Source organism: Poromitra crassiceps, assembly GCF_964638095.1.
Source record: "Poromitra crassiceps genome assembly, chromosome: 9".
NCBI classification, from domain to species: Eukaryota; Metazoa; Chordata; class Actinopteri; order Beryciformes; family Melamphaidae; genus Poromitra; species Poromitra crassiceps.
The window spans coordinates 13,208,792-13,236,291 of NC_139630.1; the positions used below are offsets into that span (position 1 = coordinate 13,208,792).

The 27,500-nt window shown below is 43.6% G+C and overlaps 2 protein-coding genes across 2 annotated transcripts in view; one reads left to right on the forward strand and one right to left on the reverse strand.

Moving 5' to 3' along the window:
• Window positions 1-7,034: 7,034 nt before the first annotated feature.
• On the reverse strand, window positions 7,035-19,654 carry LOC310782180 (adenylate kinase 7-like; the record flags this gene model as incomplete). Its single annotated transcript, XM_083642866.1, has 18 exons — window positions 7,035-7,166; window positions 7,693-7,851; window positions 8,693-8,910; window positions 10,445-10,642; window positions 10,902-10,967; window positions 11,514-11,642; window positions 12,073-12,178; window positions 12,603-12,731; window positions 13,946-14,095; window positions 14,691-14,757; window positions 15,066-15,167; window positions 15,323-15,411; window positions 15,610-15,693; window positions 15,956-16,066; window positions 17,131-17,225; window positions 18,908-19,022; window positions 19,323-19,481; window positions 19,571-19,654. The coding sequence occupies 18 exons, from the start codon at window positions 19,652-19,654 to the stop codon at window positions 7,131-7,133; spliced, it is 2,097 nt and encodes a 698-aa protein (XP_083498992.1). The 3' UTR covers window positions 7,035-7,130.
• Window positions 19,655-20,550: 896 nt separating this feature from the next.
• Window positions 20,551-27,500, forward strand: part of clu (clusterin) — a 22,496-nt gene continuing 15,546 nt past the window's right edge. Inside the window, exon 1 of the mRNA XM_083643620.1 lies at window positions 20,551-20,601. The gene's annotated coding sequence lies outside the window, so the exon portion shown is untranslated. The remainder of the gene's footprint in view (window positions 20,602-27,500) is intronic.

The following is a 27,500-nucleotide window of genomic DNA, read 5'->3' on the forward strand; positions in this document are numbered from 1 at the left end:
TGTAATAACCAGTCCATTAGGTCACGTGATAACCAGTCCATTAGGTCATGTAAATAACCAGTCCATTAGGTCATGTAAATAACCAGTCCATTAGGTCATGTAAATAACCAGTCCATTAGGTCATGTAAATAACCAGTCCATTAGGTCATGTAAATAACCAGTCCATTATGTCATGTAATAACCAGTCCATTAGGTCACGTGATAACCAGTCCATTATGTCATGTAATAACCAGTCCATTAGGTCACGTGATAACCAGTCCATTAGGTCATGTAAATAACCAGTCCATTAGGTCATGTAAATAACCAGTCCATTAGGTCATGTAAATAACCAGTCCATTAGGTCATGTAAATAACCAGTCCATTAGGTCATGTAAATAACCAGTCCATTATGTCATGTAATAACCAGTCCATTAGGTCATGTAAATAACCAGTCCATTATGTCATGTAATAACCAGTGTCGCTCAGTGATTCTTTGATCACCAAGGCACAAGGCTTTGATTACAACTTGAAGTTTCAGTTCATGCACATTCCAACACACACACACACACACACACACACACACACACACACACACACACCACATTCCCTAAATTGATACCATCTCAATGTTACAAGTCCATCTGCAGCATGTCATGTCGTGCAATGCCATCAATGGGACCAATTAGTGATCATCATGATTCATATTACAATTAAGGCAACAAGGTTGTGTGTGTGTGTGTGTGTGTGTGTGTGTGTGTGTGTGTGTGTGTGTGTGTGTGTGTGTGTGTGTGTGTGTTACAAGTTACATTCCATGCTTGAAATGCATGGCACCGTATGAGTATTGGCAGCACAGCTACATGGTTTCACTTCACTAGCTGGCAGATTGAACCCAGCAGCAGCTTAGCACAGGCTGCACACACACCACAGCAGCTCTGTCAGCCATATGGACACACACACACACACACACACACATACACACACGCACACGCACACACACACACACACACACACACACACACACACACACACACACAGTCGGTGGAACAAAACAGAAGTTACCACTGGGTCACGCCATCGATTTATCCTCGTCATACCAAAAGTCCCTCATGCAGTCATCCTCCCCAAGTTAAAGGAGAATTCTGTTTTTTTACACCCTGGACCTTATTTCTGACACACAGCAGCTCATATGCTTATTATATCATAGAGAGAACGAGAATAGGAGCGATCTAACGTACCTCCGTGCCGCTGGCAGCCTGCTCTGTTTGCTGTCCGTCACATACAGTAGATAGCAGCTCTCGCCGTATCCCCCACTGCTGCTTGTACTCCATATATGACGTTATTCCATACGGGCGGCCATTTAATTCCAATGAATCCTCCATAATCTTGAAATCAGATAAAAATCTGCTACTGTAGGCTAGGTTAGGCTAAGCTACAAAACAAACTGTCTGGAAGTCAACTATGACCTGCCCCGGATGTTTTTAAGAACAGCGGCACGGAGTTACGTTAGATCGCTCTTATTCTCGTTCTCTCTATGATATAATAAGCATAGCCACTGCGTGTAGGAAAATAAGCTATTTACAAGACATAAATACAAGCATTTCACATTCCCCCTTTTCCTCATTTTCAGGTCGCAGTTCAAAACTGATATCGTTTCTGCTGATGCTAATCAAACTGAAGTTGTCAGGGTTGGAATAGTGCTACGTCCTACCAGTGAGGCTCCAGCTGTCAGGTGAAAAGAAGCGGCTGGCTACTGCTCATGTCTCGGAGGAAGCATGGTGCTAGTCTCGGCTCTCCCCAGATCGGCAGAGGGTGGAGCAGCGACCGGGGCAGCAGGGGGAATAATTAACGAATTACAAATTGGGGAGAAAATGGGATAAAAATAAATAAAAATAAAAAACATATCCAACTTTTAAACATAACCGACGTTTAAACATAACCGACGTTTAAACATTGTCATTGGAAATTTACTTGTTCTGTCGTTTTGGTGAGGATGTGTTGAATGTGTGTGTGTGTGTGTGTGTGTGTGTGTGTGTGTGTGTGTGTGTGTGTGTGTGAGAGTGACTGTGCGTGTGTGTGTGTGTGTGTGTGTGTGTGTGTGTGTGTGTGTGTGTGACCTTGGCTACGCACTGTGCACAGTCTATAAATCAACATGGGGATAAACACTGCAAGATGCTCCAAGAATCCCCCCCCCCCCCCCCCCTCCCTCTGGACTCACTTCTGACGGTAATTTGTTTCTCCTGAAACCGGATCCATCTTGGTTCGATAAAACGCCCCATCCAGAGTATGCAGAGCAACAAGACTCCAGAAATACCTATGGGGGGGGGGGGGGGTGCTCAACGGACGTAAAGAGAGGGAGAGATGTGCAGAATAAAGCCAGTGGTTCTCAAAGTTGGGTCCAAGAACCCCCAGCGGTGCTTGAGTGGGTTCCAGGGGGATCCCAGCAACAAGGGGGATACTTTATTTTCACTAAAATACCATCCATAAGTAACACAATGACATATTATGGCTGTTTTGGTCATGGGTTTCATGCACTTCCTGTAATAAAACTCGCCTATTTCCTTTTGTTTAATGGATTAAATCAACTAAAGCTGCCGTCACGTAAATAGCCGTGTCAGTGATGAATGGGGAAAGTGGTGTCATGGCTGGCTCGGCTTTCACATGTGGGGGCCATCTTTGGAGAGAACCGGGAAGACGTTAAAGTGTCCACAAACACTAATTATCTGTTTGTTTCTTCCTCTCTTGCCGTCCCTCATTAGCTCCATACATGTTCTGGTGAATGTGGTTTATTTTTTACAAATAGATCCACTGTGCATGTGGTTTATTTTATACAGATAGATCCAGTGTGAATGTGGTTTATTTTATACAGATAGATCCAGTGTGCATGTGGTTTATTTTATACAGATAGATCCAGTGTGAATGTGGTTTATTTTATCCAGATAGATCCAGTGTGAATGTGGTTTATTTTATACAGATAGATCCAGTGTGTATGTGGTTTATTTTATACAGATAGATCCAGTGTGAATGTGGTTTATTTTATACAGATAGATCCATTGTGAATGTGGTTTATTTTATACAGATAGATCCAGTGTGAATGTGGTTTATTTACAGATAGATCCAGTGTGAATGCTGTTTATTTACAGATAGATCCAGTGTGAATGTGGTTTATTTTATACAGTTAAATCCAGTGTGAATGTGGTTTATTTTATACAGTTAAATCCAGTGTGAATGTGGTTTATTTTATACAGCTGGATCCAGTGTGATGTTGTAAACAGGCTCAGATAGACGTCATGTGTTTGGACCCCCCTGCCACAGCTGTGGAAGTCTCAGCATGCAGATCCTGAAGGTTTGGGGGGGAAAAAGACAGAAGTTAACACGTTTCTATTAAAGCAATTGGAGAAGCTGTAAAACCTGCCTCACACTGCCTTAAAGGTATACTATGCAACTTCTTCTAGTTTGCGTTTGTAAACACACTGCACACGGCCCCCCCCCCCCCGGCTCCACAAGCGAGAGACCAGTAGTGCAATGCAGTAGTGACCTGGCCACCTAGCCAAACTGTATGACATCATCGGCGTCCTCAAGATTCAAGATTCAAGATTTGTATTGTCACACCGTTGTAAAGTACAAGTACGCACGTGTGAAAGTCTTATGCTGTGGGCTCCGTTACAGACAAGGTGCAGTAGGTAAATAGTGCAAAATAACAGCAAACAACAATTAGGGCACAAAATCACAGCATCATCCTGGCCACTTTCTTTCTTTCTGTCGTGGGGACAGCCGATACGGACAGACATCCCCTTATGGCTCATTTCCAACACATTTTACAGCCCTCGTCACAACTCGGCTTTACTCGTTTCGACCCGAATGGCTGTTTGCTTCCACCGCTGCTCAATCTGCCCCCGCCCACCTCCGCCCACAACTGGTTGTCATAGCGACCGCATATCTGCCCTCTGCCCATTATGTCTTCCCTCCACCTTCCATTTGTATAACGTTAAATTAACACAAGGACATTTGAACAAACTGTAGATGGAAAATGAATGGCGGATGAAATCCCTTGGTTGTATGTTGAATGCAGGAGAGGACGTGACTTTAGCCGGCGTGGCTTTGGTGCCGTCAGTACTAGTCACTGCGACCATACCAGGAAGTAGGCTATAACATAACATTACAATTAAATCCAAACGCAAAGTTTCTCAAAACAATGTCCTTTTTATTGCGGTCCATCGATATGTCTCGTAGATAACAGATGAAGCAGTACTGTGTCTTGTCTATGCAAAACTAACGCTAGAGCTATAATGTGAAGAGCCTGTCCAGCCAATGACGGCTTGAGACTGGCTGCCACAGCTGTCAATCATCCCTTTTTATATGTCAAATAACTACTTAAAAACAAACTGATCAGAAAAATGACCACTTGCACAGGCATTAGCATGATAATAACTATCTAAAATGATACAAACCACCTTTGGAAAAAAATGATCTGACGTGTACTGTGATTGTTTCGGTTGTGATTTCCCCATCCACTAACATGGGGAGGCGGGCCTTGTGACCTAATACTGGTACCTGCCGCCAGAGCGGCGATCTAACATGCAGTGGCTTCACTAAAGGGGACCAGATCCTCCGTCCATTTATATACAGAATGTCGATGGAATGAAACAAACTCACTATGAATTATCATTGTGTTGAGTGAATTAAGAGTTGATGTTGCTTTGAAGAAGATAATCAGTTGACATACGTAACTGAGCAATGAACCTCAGATCATACTTTAAGGAGCCGATCCGATTCCGTGCGCATCTCTCTCTCCTTCCCCTCTGCCTCGCTCTCTCTCTCTCTCTCAAATTTGGCTAGAAGCCAAGGTTTGGCGAGTGCCATACCAAAACGACATCCTTGTGTCACAGCCTTGACACCCAAAACACTCCAAAACAGTCCATTCGGAGTATTCAGAGACTCAAGTTTGTGTACACAAGTAGCGGGAAATCAGCCTGGTGGCCTGTGGACAGCAGACTTTGTAGGAGACTTGAAAGAATGGAATTGCTGCCACCTAGTGTCACACCGGGCCTTTACACTGAGGGAGAAGACACACAGATCCAGTGAATTCATGCACTAATAGGAGTCAAAAGAGCCTCGTCACGAGACATCACTGTGATGTGTGTGAGATCATGACATCACTGTGATGTGTGTGAGATCATGTGATGTGTGTGACATCATGTGATGTGTGTGAGATCATGTGCAAAATGAATCAGCGTTGTTTTTTTCTGTGTGAAGTTCACCTTTAACAATACAAAAGGCTCTCTGCACAGCACCGTGTTTACATCTTTGCTGGAATAAGGCCAAATGTCAGCCCAGCTTTCTTCCAGGAAGCGCTGACTCCAGAACAGTCTTTGGGAGCTGAGTCATAGGCCAGCCAGAGGCACTAACTGACTCCAGAACAGTCTTTGGGAGCTGAGTCATAGGCCAGCCAGAGGCACTAACTGACTCCAGAACAGTCTTTGGGAGCTGAGTCATGGGCCAGCCAGAGGCACTAACTGACTCCAGAACAGTCTTTGGGAGCCGAGTCATACAGGCCAGCCAGAGGCACTAAGAGGACAGTGTGCCGTAACGAGTGGAAACCTGGCTGAAGAGCTGCTGAGACACACAGGCCGAGCCAGGACCAGAACCAGAACCCAACAACGCAGCCATTCACCGCTGATGGGAATCACAAGCCGGTTCTGGACATGTGTTTATCACTTGTGTCAGTGCTCTGGACTAGGGATGCACGATAATTGTCGGACCGATTAATCTGATGATCTGTAGAATGCAGTAACGTAGTGTATCAGACCCAGAGAGAGATCTGCAGCATGCAGTAACATAGTGTATCAGACTCAGAGAGAGATCTGCAGCATGCAGTAACATAGTGTATCAGACCCAGAGAGAGATCTGCAGCATGCAGTATCAGACTCAGAGAGAGATCTGCAGCATGCAGTAACGTAGTGTATCAGACCCAGAGAGAGATCTGCAGCATGCAGTAACGTAGTGTATCAGACCCAGAGAGAGATCTGCAGCATGCAGTAACATAGTGTATCAGACCCAGAGAGAGATCTGCAGCATGCAGTAACATAGTGTATCAGACCCAGAGAGAGATCTGCAGCATGCAGTAACATAGTGTATCAGACTCAGAGAGAGATCTGCAGCATGCAGTAACGTAGTGTATCAGACCCAGAGAGATCTGCAGCATGCAGTATCAGACTCAGAGAGAGATCTGCAGCATGCAGTAACGTAGTGTATCAGACCCAGAGAGAGATCTGCAGCATGCAGTAACGTAGTGTATCAGACCCAGAGAGAGATCTGCAGCATGCAGTAACATAGTGTATCAGACCCAGAGAGAGATCTGCAGCATGCAGTAACGTAGTGTATCAGACCCAGAGAGAGATCTGCAGCATGCAGTAACGTAGTGTATCAGACCCAGAGAGAGATCTGCAGCATGCAGTAACGTAGTGTATCAGTGTAAGCACTCTCATGGGTCTGGCGGTGAGACTAATGGTGACTGGTTTTCTCTCAAGTTGTGGTGGCAACCTCCCTGTGTGTCATATGGACAAACTTCACCTGTGTTTCAGCTGGCATGAGGGGGAGGAGCTAACTTCACCTGTGTTTCAGCTGGCATGAGGGGGAGGAGCTAACTTCACCTGTGTTTCACCTGACATGAGGGGGAGGAGATGATTTGATGATCTGATGATCTGATGCTGGGTATGGACATGGACATTGGACACAAGACAAGACATCTTGAATGTGTACAGATCAAGGCAGTGCTATCTAGCCTGTCCAACACACCCAAAATCACAAAAGAGTGGGGATCTGTACTTGTTTCATAATGAGCTTTATTCCTCCAAATGAAATTAAGATGGAATACATTCCGTTATTTTCGACACATTAAGGCATTTTTAATGATATAAACAATAACAATGCATCAACTTTTTTACAATACAACCCTTCCCTCCAAATCTCTTCATATCTATATAATAGCTGTCAGTTTAAATCTGTTATAAGCCGATAACATTGTTCAATTTTGTTGTTCACTAACATCATCTTTTGTTATTCGTAAAGTCAGTGCAAAGAGAGGAGATCAGAGAAATCTTTATTACTATGCTGGAAATGAACACTTGCATGAGTCTCACCACAGTTTGGTATCAAGGTTGTTGGTCGCAGCGCAGAAGATGTTCAGCCTGCAACAAACAAGCACAAGAACAATTTAGACACAACATGTGTAAACTGATATAAGTCAACTGTCGCATCGTTTAATTGCCAATTAAATTGTACTTGTATAGCCCTAATTCACAAGCATGTCTCGGAGGGCTTTACAGAGAATATGTCAATAAACAGGATCGAAAAATCGTATATTAGAGAGAGAGGAGGGAGGGAGGGAAGGGGGAGCAGGTGGGAGAGAGGGGGAGAGAATGGTGGGAGAGAGTAGGGGGAGAGAATGGGGGAGGGAGGGAGAGAAGAGGAGAGAGAGAGCAGAACAAACAGGGTATACTGGGGCTGGAAGATAGGGTTGAAATTAATATCACACGATGATCATAAGGGTCATTCTCAGTAACAATGTATATCACAATATGGTTCATGTAAGCAAAGTCACGTTTAGTAATCATATTCTCATATACTATAATTATTATAGTTGATGTTTAGGCAAGGCATTTGTGTTCAGTCAGACCTGGGCTAGGAAAAAGCAGAGTGTATATTGCAGAGTACCAGGAAGTCCACAGGGTCGTCTGGCTTGGCCTTGCAGCAGTCCAGCATGGCCTCAGAGACGGAGGGCATCACGTACTTCATCAGATAGTTCCTCAGAGGCAGAGAGTGAGCTTCCAGCAGCTCACACTCCTGCCTCGTCACCTCACACACATTCCTGTTCTGAGAAAACAAAGACAGACATTTTAGATGACAGTTATACACTAATAATACCACACCGCAAGTTCAAATGACATTGGAGTTTGCTATACCTTTCTCTAAATATCTGATGATTTTCTATCCGGTTTTGAGAGCAACAGTTTTGCCTCTGAGGGTTTTTCCATTTAGGACTCTTTACTGATTGGCCTGTGGCATGGCTGTTATTTGTACAATCAAACAACATGGGACACCACAAATGGGTTAAACTAGCATTATATAGGAATTAAAAGCTCCTGCCCCTGCCAATAATAACATTCATTTCGAGAAAGGTTTAAACGGCCTCGTCTTGCATTTGAGGAGCGGATCGAAGCTCTCTCTCTCTCTCTCTCTTTCTCACACAGACACACACAGACACACACACACACACACACACACACACACACACACACACACATACATACACACACACAACACACACACACACACACACACACACACACACACACACACACACACACACACACACACACACACACACACGCACACACACACACACACACACACACACACACACACACACACACAGTGTCCACCCCATCGCCCTGCTCTGAATTTCTGACTGACAGGCAGCTTAGATGTAGCCTGGTAAACCAGACGCTTTACCAGATTTACCTGATCCGTATTTCGGGTTGAGGTCATCAGAAAATGCTGTTTACATGGCACTGTTTACATGGCACTGTTTACATGGCACTGTTTACATGGCACTGTTTACATGGCACTGTCTTATTCGGGTTAAGATTTGGAATATTGCAGTCCATGTAAACATAGTCACTGCCATCTGTGAGGGTATCAGATAAGAACTTACCCACTCCTCATACTGAGCAGCCAGCTCAGCCAGTGCAGCCATATCCCTGCTCCTCTTGTGTGCAGCCTGCCTGGCCAGCTCGTGGTGCCTCTCCCCCTGCAGCCTCCTGTCCTGCTCCGCCTGCTCCTCTGGACTCAGCCCGTAGTTCCTGGGAATCCCCACTGCCTCAATGACCTCCTGCATGACCTCTGTGTACTCGGGGTCGTTTGTGTTGACCTCTGGGGAGAAACCACAAGACCTGGGGGGGTCAACAGTTTTTCTCTCTCTCTCTCTCTCTCTCTCTCTCTCTCTCTCTCTCTCTCTCTCTCTCTCTCTCCTCTTTCAAAAAGGTGCTGTGTGCAGTTTTATCATCAATAGATCATCGCTACATGCATTGTCATAATCATAGTCATAAAGTGCCAAAGTCACGCGGCACGCCCTCTTCTGGGTTCGGCATACGACCTGGAGATTTCATTCCCCATTCATTTTTCCATAGATGTTTCGTAAATTGCGTATAAAAAAATAGTTTTACTTGGTCAAACCAGATATATTTTGAATCAGGAGAGACCGTATAACATTTCACTTGAACCTAATAATAATAATGATGATGATGATGATGATGATGATGATAATAATAATTGTTTTTAACATAAATATAATCTAAATATAGTTGAATCTCTTCCTTTGGTCTAAAACGATTTTTATAAGCTATTTACAAAACATTAACAGGGAATGAAATCTCTAGGTCATATGACGAACCCAGAAGAGGGCGTGGCTTTGGTGGCGTGATATCTCCAGTGTGGAGGTGAGAGCGATACTGATGTGTCGGGGGTGGATCTCCAGTGAGGAGGTGAGAGCGATACCGATGTTCGGGGGTGATATCTTCAGTGTGGAGGTGAGAGCGATACTGATGTGTCGGGGGTGATATCTCCAGTGAGGAGGTGAGAGCGATACCGATGTGTTGCGGGTGATATCTCCAGTGTGGAGGTGAGAGTGATACCGATGTGTTGGGGGTGATATCTCCAGTGTGGAGGTGAGAGTGATACCGATGTGTTGGGGGTGATATCTCCAGTGAGGAGGTGAGAGTGATACCGATGTGTTGCGGGTGATATCTCCAGTGTGGAGGTGAGAGTGATACCGATGTGTTGGGGGTGGATCTCCAGTGTGGAGGTGAGAGCGATACCGATGTGTTGCGGGTGATATCTCCAGTGTGGAGGTGAGAGTGATACCGATGTGTTGGGGGTGGATCTCCAGTGTGGAGGTGAGAGCGATACCGATGTGTTGCGGGTGATATCTCCAGTGAGGAGGTGAGAGTGATACCGATGTGTTGGGGGTGATATCTCCAGTGTGGAGGTGAGAGCGATAGCGATGTGTTGGGGGTGGATCTCCAGTGAGGAGGTGAGAGTGATACCGATGTGTTGGGGGTGGATCTCCAGTGAGGAGGTGAGAGTGATACCGATGTGTTGGGGGTGGATCTCCAGTGAGGAGGTGAGAGCGATACCGATGTGTTGGGGGTGGATCTCCAGTGTGGAGGTGAGAGCGATACCGATGTTCGGGGGTGATATATACAGTGTGGAGGTGAGAGTGATACCGATGTGTTGGGGGTGATATATACAGTGTGGAGGTGAGAGCGATACCGATGTTCGGGGGTGATATATACAGTGTGGAGGTGAGAGTGATACCGATGTGTTGGGGGTGATATATACAGTGTGGAGGTGAGAGCGATACCGATGTGTCGGGGGTGGATCTCCAGTGTGGAGGTGAGAGCGATACCGATGTGTTGGGGGTGGATCTCCAGCTCGTCAAAGTAGTCCAGCAGGGTGTCCTCAGAGGCGCTGGCTTGTCTGTATCTTTCCAGGCGAGGGAGGAACTCATCCTGGGTGTAACACATCTTCTCTGCCACACTCTGAAGAACGGCTTGGGCTCTTTTCATGAGAAAGTCATCTGAGGCGTCGAGGGCGAAAACATACTCTGCAAAATATAAAAGAAGAAGGATACGTATTGGGGGGTTATGAGAAACTTAGCTCATCTTATTAGACACATGCATGGTGACATATGGACTAAATGTACGATAATGGGCTTATATCAGTTCCGGGGGAAAACAAGACTATAAAATACATTTTACTGCCTTGACATTTTTTTTACACTAATGTATGGGCTTGTAATACAAGCTTGGAAAATAATATAAAACATTTTCATGGTGAGCGAAGGTGAAAAGGACATCAACAACCTGGAGTGATCTTCTTGCTGTACATGGGTGCTTTCGACCTCAAATCCTCGTAGTCCATGTCGTCATCTGAGCAACCAAAACACACACACATTGAGACATGATAGATATTATCATGAGTTATAAAGTAATCGAATAAATGTGTGAAACTCACCAGAGACTAGAACGACCGCCCCGCCGATATGTGCCTCCGCCAACAAGTGAGCAGTCGACGTGCATGTTTGTCCAGACTTTGACGTTTGAGCCAAATGTGAAGAAATTCTGTCAAGGCGTTACTGAGATATTGCGTTAACGAGCTTGCAAATGGCGTTCGGGAGGTCACAGTGACCTTGAACTTTGACCTTTGACAACTAAAATCGAATCGGTTCATCCTTGCAAGTGGAAGTTTGAGCCAAGTGTGACGAAATTCAGTCAAGGCGTGTCTGAGATATCGCGTTGAGCTAGAAAATGGCCCTTGTGAGGTCACAGTGACCTTGAACTTTGACCACCAAAATCTAATCAGTTCATCTTCGAATCCAAGTGGACGTTTGAGCCAAATTTGACGAATTCCGGCTCGGCGATCGCCGGCGGAGGCATAAAAATCAGTTTAGGCTTGAATAAATGTGTGAAACTCACCAGAGAAAATGCGTTTAGCTTGCTCATACGTCTTGGGGAAGCCGTCAAGAACAAATCCTTGATTCCTGCATGGCTTTGAATTCAGCTTTTCGTGCAAAATGTGGGAAACTAGCTGGTCAGCCAGTCGACCTATTGGACCAAAATATAGGTTTAAATCAATTTCAAAAAAATTAAGAGGCTCCCCTATCAATAACTTCAACATGGATATCACATTGCGTATAACAGTGTCATAAGATTTAATGAAACACAGACATTACATTGCTTCACCACAAAAGGATAACCATAACAAACCAATATAGACAAGTAAAACAAATTTGGGTAAGGTTAGGGTTGAAGCTAGGGTTAAGTTTTTCTTCTTCCTGCTCCTTTCCGACCATGGAATGTGGAAACATTGAATTGCAATTATTGGTGTATGAAATATCATGATCGGAACAAATAAATAAATGAAATGAAATTAAATGAAAGTTTAGGCAACTAAAACTTTGTTGAAGGGTTGGGGTAAGGTTTTGGACATGGCAAAATAAGAAAAACACAGCATCAGTGTGGATCTATAGCTAACCTGCGTTCTTTTCCATGCTGTTGTGAATAGTTTGCAGTTGGTCCTGTGCAGCAGCCACGGCCTCTTCTTTAACATCTTCATGGTCAGCTCCACTCACCATCTCCTCCTACAGCATGTCAACATAACAGAATTAATGTGGGTTAAACAACAAGCAGTAAATGTGTATATTCCCATTCATACATCGCTGCTGTCATGTGAAAATCTCTGTTTTTAGATATTTTAGATTTGGATTTTATGTGTCCAGTAAGTTTCATGACCCATAAATCTTATTATACTCATTATTACTTTAGAAACTATTCGGAAATGAATTGTTGAACGTTGAGATTTTGGAGATAAAAAAAGACTTTCCATCCACCAGCAATGATTTGCAACTCTCTCATTTAATAACATGTCTGTGATGAACAGCGTTCTCAAAGAAGAGGAGGGGAGTAGCCTACATTTCCACAAGAGGGCAGTAGCTACATTTCTTATACTGTAGAGACAGTTGAGTGACAACTGAAATCCATAGGCAAATGAATGCTTCCACTGACCAGTTGTGCGATCTTTTCTTCAATGACATCTTTGATCTTGATGTGGTGCACCTGGTAATGTCGGCAGAGCTTCTCCGAAACGCTGGTTTTACCCACAGCTGGAGGTCCAGTGAGGCAGATTCTGATTGGCTGTAGAAATAGATGGATAAACCACACTGAAATCAAACAGGGTGTCCAAAACTGTGGCTAACTGTGTCTGTTACATTACTGTGTCTGTTACATTACTGTGTCTGTTACATTACTGTGCAGCTTTTGGTTGAAGGACTCAGGAGACTTTTTTACTCCTCACTATTTCTTCGATGAGAGCCGCACTGGCAGGACAAAGTCAATAGGAGAGCCACTTTTACCGTGAAACACCAAAAGCCACCCCAACCAAGCACATCTGCCTACCATTTTTTTGTGTTTTATTGTTTTCCACACACAGACAGACACACACACACACACACACACACACACACACACACAGACACACACACACACACACACACACACACACACACACACATACATATATATATACCAGTTTCCCCTAGAAAATCTTTCAGGCCTGGAGGGATTTCGAAACGTACCCGGACGGTGGGGGCCGTCGCTGGCGATGCTGAAGTTTTAGCTAACCTGTTCACATCTACAGTATGTTCGCAATGGCATCCCAAGTATCATCATACTATTATATTATAGGATGCGATGCGAACAGTTGTATTATGGGATGTGCGTTTCCCAGGCAACGACACACGTTGACACATTTTGGAACAGCGCTGCACGCTGGCACAATACTCCTAAAAGCAAAATGCTTATTGTTTTCTATTACTGTCAACACCAGTATTGTTGTATTGTAATAATATGCCATAAAGGTTTATTGAAATTTTGGGAAGAGCAGGGAGGGGGAAATCCAAAAAATAAATAAAATAAATAAATTCTTAGAGCCGCTAACTAAAGCTTTGAGAGCCGCCAGCGTCTCGCGAGCCGCGCAATGAGGAACTAGGAACCAATCTTGGGAGAGTTGTAGACTAGCACATGCTTCCTCTGATACATGTGCAGTCGCTTCTTTTCACTTGACAGTGATACGTTTCACCGGCAGGACGTAGCGCGTGGGAGGATCGCACTATTCCCCTCAGTTCCCCCCCCCCCCGAAGAGGCCGACCAGAGGAGGCGCTAGTGCAGCAACCAGGACTCATTCCCCACCGGCTTCCCACCCGCAGACACGGCCAATTGTGTCTGTAGGAACGTTCAACCAAGCCGGAAGTAACGCTGCCAGGTAATTGAACCGGGTTCTCCGCGGTGGTGCTGTAGGCGAGTGCTTTTACCTCTGCACTACCCACTGCAGCCACATGAGGGAGACTTACAAGCAGCTGCCTGGTGTCTTTGTATTCCTCCACGATGCGATCCATATTTTCTGTCATGCCGGCTTCAGACGCCCAGCGGAGGTTGAACTGATCTTTCAAAAGGACTGCCTCGAGGTGGAGGTTGATGCTCAGGTACTCCAGTTCCTCTGGCTGACATGAGAGACACAAACCGAGAGCATGCAGGTTTTCATACCAACCGAACACGACTACACCAGCTGATTTCACTGATTTCTGGAACCAATTCATAGCACAGCTCCCAAAGCCAGGAACCACTAAGTTTATGTATGCATGTGCATTTCCCCCCCCCCCATATCCATATTATCCATATTTTTAGGATCTGTGATCAATTCTCCCTCAAACCGAGAAATCACTGAGAAATTAAATGTTGAGCCTGTGATGTCATTAAGATCTAACATGATCTTCACTTCATGTCATGACTGTGGTTTCTAGGGATAATGCTACATTTTCCCATTTACAACTGATAATACTACAATCAAATCAAGCTTAGTTGGGTCGTAAAACTCAAACAAAGATTCGGTGAGTCTACAAACTTAGTTTTCCATTGTCTATGGAGCAGCTCCAAATTGTATAACTTGATAAGATTTTATGTTTGAGTGTGAAGTCTCTGGTTTCTGGCTTTGTGAGAGAGTTGATCGTTGATCACACATATTCATTGGATTTCAGGATGTAGCAAAAGACATAAAAACACGTCATACATACTTCAACTGAGGAGAAAGTCACATACCTTCACAGCCTTCATGAGGATGGCTTCCTGCTCTGGTACTTGACTGATTTTTCCTGGCCCAAGTGTACTGCTTATCGTCTAAAGGGGTGAAAGTCACATATACATACAGTGGCGTTCTTTTATATCAAACCAATTCACCATTTTGTTTAAGTATCAATAAAACAAGACTAGGCAAGCCAGGCCCAGACTGCTGCCGCTGCTGCTCAACACTCACGCATGCGTGTTTCAACAATATGAGTCAGTCAGTCAGTCAGACAGACAGACAGTCAGACAGAAAGACAGACAGACAGTCAGTCTGTCAGTCAGTAAGCCCCTGAGACATTTCTTTGCCAGCCTGTTCCAGCAAAAAAAAGAAACTGCCATATGCTAATTTACAATGAAATTACCTTTACAATCTCCTCCAAAGTGTTCTTGGAATCGTCCACGGCGAGGATGTACTGTGACTTTGGCTTGAGGTCAATGATGTTCTGGATCACTCTGAGGACGCAAGACAGTCAGTTCATCCCTGCACTCATTATTTCACACAACTCATTCTGTATGGAGATTTTGAGACCACAACAAATCAGCTTCACCCTCCCAGGTCGTATACATGAATCATTCACCCTCCCAGGTCGTATACATGAATCATTCACCCTCCCAGGTCGTATACATGAATCATGGGGATGTGATTTGTGCCCGGTCCAAATACAGGAACTTTTGGAAACTGCATTGACCAAGACACCTATCAGAAAAGGCATACAAAAAAAATATACGGCAATGCATACATTTAATGGGTCATACGTGAGCTAATATTATGTTGTGAATATATATGTATATATATATATATATATATACTGTGTATATATATATACTGTGTATATATATATATATATGTATATACTGTATATATATATACTGTATATATATATATAATATCTACCTTGAAAAAGTAGTGGAAGAGGTTCTCTCCCTTCCCGTACTGAAGACCAGCAGCTACAACATAACCAGTGAGCTTGGACTTTTTCTGTAAGGTGGAAAAATCGGTGATGAGCGGAGTCCACAACTCACTGGAATTAGTTCCAGTCTGTCCATATGAATGAATTAGATGAATTAGTCTGTCCATATGCAGTATGGTGAAGTGAGGACCACACATTGCTCAATATGCACAACATTATTCTAATGTCATAAAGGTTGAAAAGCTTTTAATCTCAGCTGTCGGAATACATTTCTGAAGCTCAGGTGGTGTGGCCCTCACTCTTTTATCTGATTCATCACTCTTGACTTACAGCTCTACCCAGCTTGAGCACCAGTTTCTCCAGAGTGCTGTGGTTTCTAAAGCTGGGGTGAGGCCTTCTCCTTCTGTAGTCCTCATCTGTCAGTGGAGTATCTGCATCGTCCTGAGGAGAACATTCTTAACCAGGTTAGTCCCATTGAGATCAATGATCTCTTTTACAAGGGAGACCTTAAAGTCGAGCTGAACCCAAAAATGACTTTTCTTTTCTTTTAGTTCAAATACCTGGGTATGCAGTGCACCTATTTAATAATGTATGCAAACAAAATCACAACAATCTAATTTCTTTACTTTTTCACACTTTTTCACATCAAAAGTTCATTTTTCAAGATTTCATTGATAACAGTAATGTACAGTTTGCTGACGTCACCTAGTACTATCAAATTTCTACCCCATTTCAACCAATCATATCACGACATGCAGCTGTCAATCAAATCTTCATTTCAGGATAATTTTCTCTTCCAAATGAAGTAGAAAATGGCGCCTAGTGCCTGTCATCTGGCAGAATTCCTATCCCATAAACTAACTACTAACTTGGCCAATTGTTAGAAACATGAACAAAAAACTAAAACTATAATCTCTAAGAATGCAAAGAAATGTAACTGGCTCGTTAAAACACGCATTCCAGGAATATTATTTACATTTATAACGATAATGGCGCGCGCCTCCGAGAGCGTGGCTGTCAGGGGTCGCCCCTCTGAGATTCCAGGCGGGCGGGCAGCACCCATGCGTCGGATTGTCCGCTCGCTCGGCACGAAGCACCCTGGCTGCCTGGTACTCCGCGGATCCCACTCGCGTAGCACGACAACACGCTGAATCCCACCCGATTTGGAGGTGGAACACGCCAGGATTGGCCAATGCCAAAGCCAGTCCTCAGAATTGTCAAATCAAATCATCGACACCGTATATGGTCCGCCTCTCAATTTGTTTTCAGTCTGAAACGGACTCAGATGCACGTGACGAACGGGTTCACCTCGACTTTAAATCAGGCAGTGAGACCCACAAGTCCCTCAGTTTCAAGTCTTTGTGCCAATTCAGGCCGTGCACTTGGAACAGACAACAAAAGCACTCGTTGCGACCTCAGATATCAAATAAAAATCACTCTGGCTGTGTTTTATGCACAGGACAAGCAGGCGGTATAGTGGACGACAGACATTGGTCCAGGCTCACCAGATCGCGTGGCTTGGTCAAGGCCCAGGTCATCACAGTGGAGACCAGAATGAACATTTTCTGAGAGCTGAAGTTCTCCATCTCAGCGTGAAGAGCTGTTTGTGGAAGGAGAGAAAGGAAAACCAGAGGAGGGTGAGGGGATAGCCCTGGACTACATTGAGGTTCATATAGCATCTTTAGGTGAGTGTAGAATAGCCTATTGCAGTGATTCCCAAACTGTGGGCCGCAGAGGTACTGCAGGTGGGCGGCCAGGAGCAACAACAACAAAAAATGAATTAGGCGGACTTGACTAGAAACTTGAGTAATACACTAACAAACTACGTTAGGCCACACAAATCAGTGTTTTTATTTCACTATACATCCTGGAACTTAGCGCTAATGGCGTTAGCATACTACTCCATCCACATACATGAAACGGTTAGCATTTGAGCTACAGTAATGCATTGTAACATTGTAACAGCAACATTACTAATGTGTTTTGGGTGGTGTACCCCAGCCTGCGAGCTTTCAAACCATGTCAGGCTAATTTGAATTCAATCTAGCCAAAAGCAAAGACCATTGCAGTGCATTGTTTGGAGAGTAGGAAGTGAAATGCGTGTGCATTTTCTTTTAACGCAAATATTTCTGATGAGTCCTTGCACATCAAGAGCGATGCGAATATACGGCATAAAATTGCGATGCGAGTTTTGACCCACCTGTCAATCACAGCCACAGATGTGTACATGTCAGAAGCGAATTTCTGAAAAATCGACCGTCGTTCGAAAAAATAAACACCGCAATAAAGCGCAAATTATGCTCGAGCGAAATCGCCGGCGCTGACTGCGCCGAGGGGGTCGCCGCAGCTGTGCGTCCTATCGGCGCAGCTCGGCGTAGGGGGCGTGCAGCTCCTCGAAAATGTGACTCTGCGCCGTCAACTCCTTGTTGTGAGGAATGAGTAAATGCCATTTCCTCATTTAACGTGCTTGTCCCTCATCTAGCAAAGCCTTCTGCAGGCTCACCGGAATGAGTTTTGAAATGGAGGGACAATAAAATGTTCCCCCACCGACATGATTGCAAGTTCTTGGTAAACGACACCACGATAACGTTTTGGACGTGTTTTGAACGAGTTACGTTCGAGTATGCACAGTCTCGCTGTCGCCGCTCGGCGAAACTTCCGTTGGTATGCACGGTTGCATTGACTGATATAGGTTTGGAAAATATTATTGACGTGCGAATTAATCGCATGAAAAAAACGCTCCTGATGTGTAAGGACCTTAAGGGGGAGAAAATGTTGGCAATCTGGCTTTTAGGTATTTTGCAGATTTTTTGGGGATTGTTAATTAATGTATTATTAAATTTGCATGTTCACATGCTCTGTTAATGAATTAAAAACATATAGGTAAATACATCATCTTAGTTGCGTGCGCTGATCAGAGTTGTGATTAAAGGGTTCGGTGGATCCTGGAAGATTTACAGATTTCAAAGTGGGCCCCGGTACTCCTAAATTTGGGAAACCCTGGCCTATTGCATTTGAACTATAAAGCCCATGGCACACCAATAAAACATTCCACAACAAACACAAACACAGATGTTTGTTTGTTGTGCCATGGCTGTCTATCCATGATTGGCGATGTTTGGTCAGATTCGACATGTTCAATCCCTTACCCCATGGCACATCATCAATCAAACACATTAGGCTATTGGATAATGTTTGATTGGTGTGCCATGGACTAAATAAAGCAAGGTGGCAGGATCCAACCTGCACAAGTGAAGTTGCACCCCGAGTGTTCGCGTATACCTGTGATCGCCCATGTCGCCTCTTCAATATCCTCTTCTGTTGCATTTTCAGAGACGTTATAAACCACAACATCACTCTCCAGCAGGTGTGCAAGCAGCTGATCTCGAGTTGGTGACTGCAATAAATTAACATAATTATGTTTGACTCTGAAACTCGGATGAATTCTCTAAATCCTAACGCATGTTCCAGCATAGTGTGCCACCAAAACCTTCAAACTTGCTTATTTCTGCAGACAAAGACTAACAAAATATTATTATTTGGCCAATGTAATAGATCAAGTCCACACTAAATGCAACATATTTTTAAGGAGAAACATACACACACACACACACACACACACACACACATGGCTTCCAAATACTTTTTTTTTTAACTTGATCTTTGTTCTCCACTATAATAACATCACATGACTCACCGTGTACTGCTCTAATAGAAAGCTAACAGTAGCCTTTCCCTCTGTGCAAGAAGACACGGTTCCCACAATGTGGAAAGTGCCAGTGCGCTCATCTAACGTGGTGTCCTCCTCTGCGTCAGCGTCCTCACTGGACTCGCCAGCAATGCATGTTGACAAAAACTATGGAAGTATAACGTGACGTAGACACATTAGACTAAACACATCATCTTATACATCAATAAGGCTACATACATTGGTTTTTGCTTTACCTTAGCGATATATTTTGAGGAGTAACTGTCAACGTTGTTTACAAAAATTCGCCTGGGCCAAACGTGTTCCTTTCCGTCTCCCATTGTTATTTGGTCCCACCGTTGCTATAGACACTTTGCGGTTGCTAAGGGAGAGAGCGAGAGGGGGGGGGGGGGGGGGGGGGGAGAGGGAGAGTCACACCCACCTTTGGTGCATACGGATATTATATACAGTCCATGGAACCTGGTCTGAGAGAACATAAAGCAAAAATAAAAACGGATTGTTTTTTTCTTGGTGAAATGTTCTATAGACGGTTTTCACGGAATGGTCACTCCTCCCCCTTAATGTTGTTGTTTTTCCTTTTGTGTCCATAGAAAACACTGCAACAGGAAGTGAGATGGAGTTCAATTTAGAATGTTTTTGTTGTCAAGGTAAAACAACAAAACACGGCAAGGGCTCTGGCGCTGAGTCACCCTTGCCATTACCCATGGTGCACTGCGTGATCATTTAATATCGACTGAAGATGGAGGCTTGAATGTCTAGCCAGTTAACTCTGTTTACATTTTAAAAGCGGCGACAGTTGACACAACTTTAACCATAAATCAATGAAATTATGCATATATTATACATCAAACTCTTGAGCTACTTCTGCTCTCACTCAGAATGTCAAAATATAAGCGATGTCATGTAGCCTATAGTTTTTGAGATATGAACGTTTTGGCACAAACAGCAGAAATCATCAACATTTCCTTCTCATTCTGATGTCACATCGATCTATTACGCCCCATATTACGCCAATACGCCCTAAACCCCTCAATGGCTAAAGAAATGCATAATTATTATGAAGTGCGTCATCGAGAGCTTTTATTTTGAAGACCGGAAGCTGAGTTTGATATCGCTGCTATCTTGACACATACTCAGCCAGTGAATCACGAGTCGACAGCACCTCGCCTCCCCCCAGAGCGCCCTCACCTTCCCCCGCTGTCCGCTGCTATAAAGAGGCGCTGCAGCAGCTCCTGCCATCCGCTCTGGACTCTGCACCCGCACTGAGGTGAGTCACACTCCGGACTCTTATTTGCAGGCGCTCCGCTGCTCGGTTTGATCTCCAATAAGATTCACAGATGCTCAGAGAAAAGACTATTGCAATGCAATAGTATATGATATATGATATGATGATGATATGATATATGATATATTATAAAGCGAGATGTATGCTAATCATATTCTCTCCTAAGGAAGCTTGAAGAGAATAGAAAAGGCTTCAAAATAACTCCAGCAATGGAATTTATAAGAGCAATGTCAAATGATAAACAATGTACTAGGCATAACTTTTATTATAGGCTAATATAGCCCAAATCTGGGTCACTACTAATTGTTTTTGACGGTGCAGAAATGCTGACCTCATGGCTGGAGGGGTGACTGTTGTTTATGTTGCTCCATCCCTGGATCAAACAACTGGATTAGCATCGATGGCATCATGTTCATCTCAGCACACTTGAGGGCTTTTAAACCTAACCAGGGCAATAGCCTAGTCACTGCAAAATAAGAAAATAAACACTTTACGTGCTTTACAAAACAGAAGACTATAACACCCCATTTACACCTGGTTTTTAAATGTGACCTGTATCCGGATAAGTTATCTGGATACAGGTCACATTTAAAAACCAGCTGTAAATGGGGTTAAAAGACCTTAACACAATGTGAGCCAGACTACCTTCAGATGTGGTCAGGAAGTTCTGATCACACCCTGATCACGATGCATTTACACCTTGCATTAGCAGCATGCATTTTTCCTTATCCAGATAAGTTATCCGGATACAGGTCACATTTAAAAACCAGGTGTAAATCGGGTGTAAAACAGTGACTGCTTCAAATAAGCCCATTGGGTTTTCTGCCTCTCCCTGCACTATAGGCTACACATTATGTTTTCTTGCTCATATTTGTGTAATTTTTAAATTGTGCAAAAATAAACTAAAAATAAACTAAAACTATTATTGCCTCGGTAGGAAAGATAAAAAAGAAAACACATAAGCAAAACCGAATCCAAACATGGTATTCATAATCATCATAATACATTTGAATACAGAAGCAAATTCCTTCCAGACTATAATGACATGACTGTACCCAAAGTGATTTTCTATGGATATTAATAAATGTTCTGTTTCAGCGCTGACTGTTATTTCAGCATAATCGTGCCATATGAGTCATTCAGGTGGAAAATACAAAACAGATGTCAAAATGAGTGCCAGGAGAGCATAAATGGGGCAGCGATGTTCCTTGTTCTTTTCAGTTGTAGCTTTGGGACATGGTTTGTTTGTGCAGGTTTGAGCGTGTCAGAGAGAATGACGCATAGAGACGGCAGCACAAGTCATCAGCTGTGTGACCACGGACAAGTCATCAGCTGTGTGACCACGGACAAGTCATCAGCTGTGTGACCACGGACAAGTCATCAGCTGTGTGACCACGGACAAGTCATCAGCTGTGTGACCACGGACAAGTCATCAGCTGTGTGACCACAGACAAGTCATCAGCTGTGTGACCACAGACAAGTCATCAGCTGTGTGACCACAGACAAGTCATCAGCTGTGTGACCACGGACACTTTCTGACCCCACTGTCTCCATCAGAAGGCTTTAGACAAATACTTATCAGCTTATCAGCTGTCAGCAAATGAAAACATGCAATACATACTGTATATATATATATATATATATATATATATATATATATATATATATATATATATATATATATATATATATATATATATATATATATATATATATATATATAATAATAATATGTTATAATAATAACATATATATATACATATATAACAACATATAAAATCTCTCTGCATTATAACATCCTAGGCCTATATAGTGTCAATTTGACAAATTGTGTTGCTTTTGTTGTGGAATTGTACGACTTTGGCGGTTATAGGCTATCATGTAAAAAGTGTCATGGAGAACACGTATTGAGAAAGAGTCCAGGTTTTTAGAACAGCAAATGTAGAAGCTTTCATGATGTAGGTTGAATCACAGACAATTTATTTTGGATGAAAGTGTTTTGCGAGATATTACTTTAACAACAAACGCTATCTTAGCTAGCAAAATGCCTCCATTACACACCAATTTGAACGAGAGACCATCTTGCAACGCAACTTAAAACGAATGCGGGCCAGGGGCGTAAAGTGGATGGTGCAATGTGCGGGGGCCGGAAGGGGGGGGGGGGGGTTGCGGGGTGGCCCCCTTGCTCAGATCACACCCATTTTCAAACTTGACCTTCATTGTGATGTCAACTGCACACCTGTAAAGTTTCGTGACTGCAGCTTGCACGGTTTTGATGCTGTCGCATTTGCAAAATATCCACAGACAGAGATAAACACCTGGCCTACTCAAAACGGCTTCTGTGGTAGTTCCCGCTATAATAGGTGTCTCCAATAGGCTACCACATTTTGGGCTTGATGACAAACAGACACACAGACTCACAAGGTGAAAACAAAACCTGGTCATTATAGGCTATAGTAATGATGTGATGTGGATGAAGCCATTTTCCAATACAACAGCAGTGAAAACGATCTTCCTTCAGGTCTATAAAGGTCACGAACATTAGCTCAAACAGTTCATTAGGGACTTAATGGAAATCTCTTAGGCACATCAGCCCATGGCGCTGCTCGCCAGAAACAATATGCTCTGCATTGCTATTTCACCTCATTGTATTTCACCTCATCAGATGAGGTGACCTTTCTGGAAGGCCTCCCAGTGTCCCAGTGACAACATCTGGAAGGCCTCCCAGTGTCCCAGTGACAACATCTGGAGAGCAGGACCATGTGTCCAATAGACCAGTGGTTCTCAACCTTGGGGCCGGGACCCCCCCAGGGGGGCCGCAAGATTATTTTTGGGGGGGTCGCAGAATAAGAAAACAGAAGAAAAGAAATCTCCCGTGATGATTAAATCTCCTGTACCAATGGTTTAATGTATTATAAAGCTATATAAACTAATCAAAAATTATTTGATTATTTGAACCCACCCAATGATTGGGTTGGGTTGTGACGGGAGGGGGGGGGGGATCGCGATCGAACCCCAGCCTGAATTTGTGTGTGTGTGTGGGGGGGGGGGGGTCGTGTCTCAAAAAGGTTGAGAACCACTGATAGACAACATCTGGAGAGCAGGACCATGCATTTTTATAGTTATGCAACCAGGATCCCTGCTGGGCCTGCCTCTCTCTCTCTCTCTCTCTCTCTCTCTCTCTCTCTCTCTCTCTCTCTCCCTCCCTCTCTCTCTCTCTGTCTCTCTCTCTCTCTCTCTCTCCATCTCTCTCCCTCTAAAGCATTACTCACTTTTTCCCCTCTCTCCTGCTCATTAAATTGCTAAACGCATTCTCTCCATGTTTACAAATCTCTCATTAACGGCCATGTTAGGAAGCAGCGAGAGGACTGCCAGCTAATTGTCACATGTCAAATAACCTCATTGTGTCATCAGCTGCAGGCCTCAACACTCACATTTAGAACAAAGTGGGACAGTTGCTTTCCTCAGCGGGAGTTGGCTCCTCCCACTGGCCTATTTTAATTTGTTATTTAATGAGTTTCTCTGTCTCTCTGTGTCTTTTAGACCCAAATCTGAGATTATCTTTTTTATTGCTGATATGATTTTGTCCAGAATTCTATGAGTAGCCTATCTGTGTTGCAAGTAGACAGATCACCAGTGAAACAATGATCAAAACACTCATTCTACATTCTATAATTGTTTTAAGTTAAATAATGGTGAAGTATATCAATTCAGCAATTTGCTGGGGAACCCCTTCAAGGACCCCACGATGTTGAGAACCACTGGTGTAGCCTATAGTGTTAGCACGCAGTCTGCTACAGTATCACTCAACAGGGTATGCTAAAGTGTTAGCAGCACCAGAGCCAATGATGTACCAGGGAAACATGGATGATTTCGGTGACAGGTCGAACAATTTCTTAAAAAACAAACATGTTTCTTAATAAATAAATAAAAACGTAAAAACATACATGAATACATAAGTAAATAAATAAATAAATAAAAATGCACCCCAATGATTGTGTAGGTATGGCCTATTTTAATATCAGAAGTAATATAACTGTCAAATAGTACTCAGATCAAATAGACCTTCCTTATATCATTAAGCCAGTGATTCTCAACCATTTTTATATCAAAGACCTTAATTTAGTCCACATCAGATTACGTTTCTCAAACCCAAGTCTGATCATATTTTTTATTTATTTTATTTTATTTTGTCCAGACTTTCATGTAGGAATTCCATGAAGGTAGAGAGATAACAGTGGAACTATGACCATTCTTCTACATAACTTAAATGAAATAATGAAAAATGTTCTGGGGAGCCCCTGGAACCCCGTCAAGGACCCCTGGTGAGAAGAACCACTTCCTTAAAAAGTTGAATACAATTTCAATCCAGGAGGTCTTTTCTTCACCCTGACAATGAAACTGTGATCAAAACAACTGCCACTGACAAGTGGGACAGTGTGTTTCTAGCCAGGGTGAACAGCCTGCTCCACATTTACTGTATACAGTCTTCAGCTTGAACAGCCTGCTCCACATTTACTGTATACAGTCTTCAGTGTGAACAGCCTGCTCCACATTTACTGTATACAGTCTTCAGCCTGAACAGCCTGCTCCACATTTACTGTATACAGTCTTCAGCCTGAACAGCCTGCTCCACATTTACTGTATACAGTCTTCAGCCTGAACAGCCTGCTCCACATTTACTGTATACAGTCTTCAGCCTGAACAGCCTGCTCCACATTTACTGTATACAGTCTTCAGCCTGAACAGCCTGCTCCACATTTACTGTATACAGTCTTCAGCCTGAACAGCCTGCTCCACATTTACTGTATACAGTCTTCAGCCTGAACAGCCTGCTCCACATTTACTGTATACAGTCTTCAGCCTGAACAGCCTGCTCCACATTTACTGTATACAGTCTTCAGCCTGAACAGCCTGCTCCACATTTACTGTATACAGTCTTCAGCCTGAACAGCCTGCTCCACATTTACTGTATACAGTCTTCAGCCTGAACAGCCTGCTCCACATTTACTGTATACAGTCTTCAGCCTGAACAGCCTGCTCCACATTTACTGTATACAGTCTTCAGCCTGAACACCCTGCTCCACATTTACTGTATACAGTCTTCAGTGTGAACAGCCTGCTCCACATTTACTGTATACAGTCTTCAGTGTGAACAGCCTGCTCCACATTTACTGTATACAGTCTTCAGCCTGAACAGCCTGCTCCACATTTACTGTATACAGTCTTCAGCCTGAACAGCCTGCTCCACATTTACTGTATACAGTCTTCAGCCTGAACAGCCTGCTCCACATTTACTGTATACAGTCTTCAGCCTGAACAGCCTGCTCCACATTTACTGTATACAGTCTTCAGCCTGAACAGCCTGCTCCACATTTACTGTATACAGTCTTCAGCCTGAACAGCCTGCTCCACATTTACTGTATACAGTCTTCAGCCTGAACAGCCTGCTCCACATTTACTGTATACAGTCTTCAGTGTGAACAGCCTGCTCCACATTTACTGTATACAGTCTTCAGTGTGAACAGCCTGCTCCACATTTACTGTATACAGTCTTCAGCCTGAACAGCCTGCTCCACATTTACTGTATACAGTCTTCAGCCTGAACAGCCTGCTCCACATTTACTGTATACAGTCTTCAGCCTGAACAGCCTGCGCCACATTTACTGTATACAGTCTTCAGCTTGAACAGCCTGCTCCACATTTACTGTATACAGTCTTCAGCCTGAACAGCCTGCTCCACATTTACTGTATACAGTCTTCAGCTTGAACAGCCTGCTCCACATTTACTGTATACAGTCTTCAGTGTGAGCAGCCTGCTCCACATTTACTGTATACAGTCTTCAGCCTGAACAGCCTGCTCCACATTTACTGTATACAGTCTTCAGCTTGAACAGCCTGCTCCACATTTACTGTATACAGTCTTCAGCCTGAACAGCCTGCTCCACATTTACTGTATACAGTCTTCAGCCTGAACAGCCTGCTCCACATTTACTGTATACAGTCTTCAATGTGAACAGCCTGCTCCACATTTACTGTATACAGTCTTCAATGTGAACAGCCTGCTCCACATTTACTGTATACAGTCTTCAATGTGAACAGCCTGCTCCACATTTACTGTATACAGTCTTCAGCTTGAACAGCCTGCTCCACATTTACTGTATACAGTCTTCAATGTGAACAGCCTGCTCCACATTTACTGTATACAGTCAGTCTTCAGCTTGAACAGCCTGCTCCACATTTACTGTATACAGTCTTCAGTGTGAACAGCCTGCTCCACATTTACTGTATACAGTCTTCAGCCTGAACAGCCTGCTCCACATTTACTGTATACAGTCTTCAGTGTGAACAGCCTGCTCCACATTTACTGTATACAGTCTTCAGCTTGAACAGCCTGCTCCACATTTACTGTAGTCTTCAGCCTGAACAGCCTGCTCCACATTTACTGTATACAGTCTTCAGTGTGAACAGCCTGCTCCACATTTACTGTATACAGTCTTCAGTGTGAACAGCCTGCTCCACATTTACTGTATACAGTCTTCAGTGTGAACAGCCTGCTCCACATTTACTGTATACAGTCTTCAGTGTGAACAGCCTGCTCCACATTTACTGTATACAGTCTTCAGTGTGAACAGTCTGCTCCACATTTACTGTATACAGTCTTCAGTGTGAACAGCCTGCTCCACATTTACTGTATACAGTCTTCAGTGTGAACAGCCTGCTCCACATTTACTGTATACAGTCTTCAGCCTGAACAGCCTGCTCCACATTTACTGTATACAGTCTTCAGTGTGAACAGCCTGCTCCACATTTACTATATACAGTCTTCAGCCTGAACAGCCTGCTCCACATTTACTGTATACAGTCTTCAGTGTGAACAG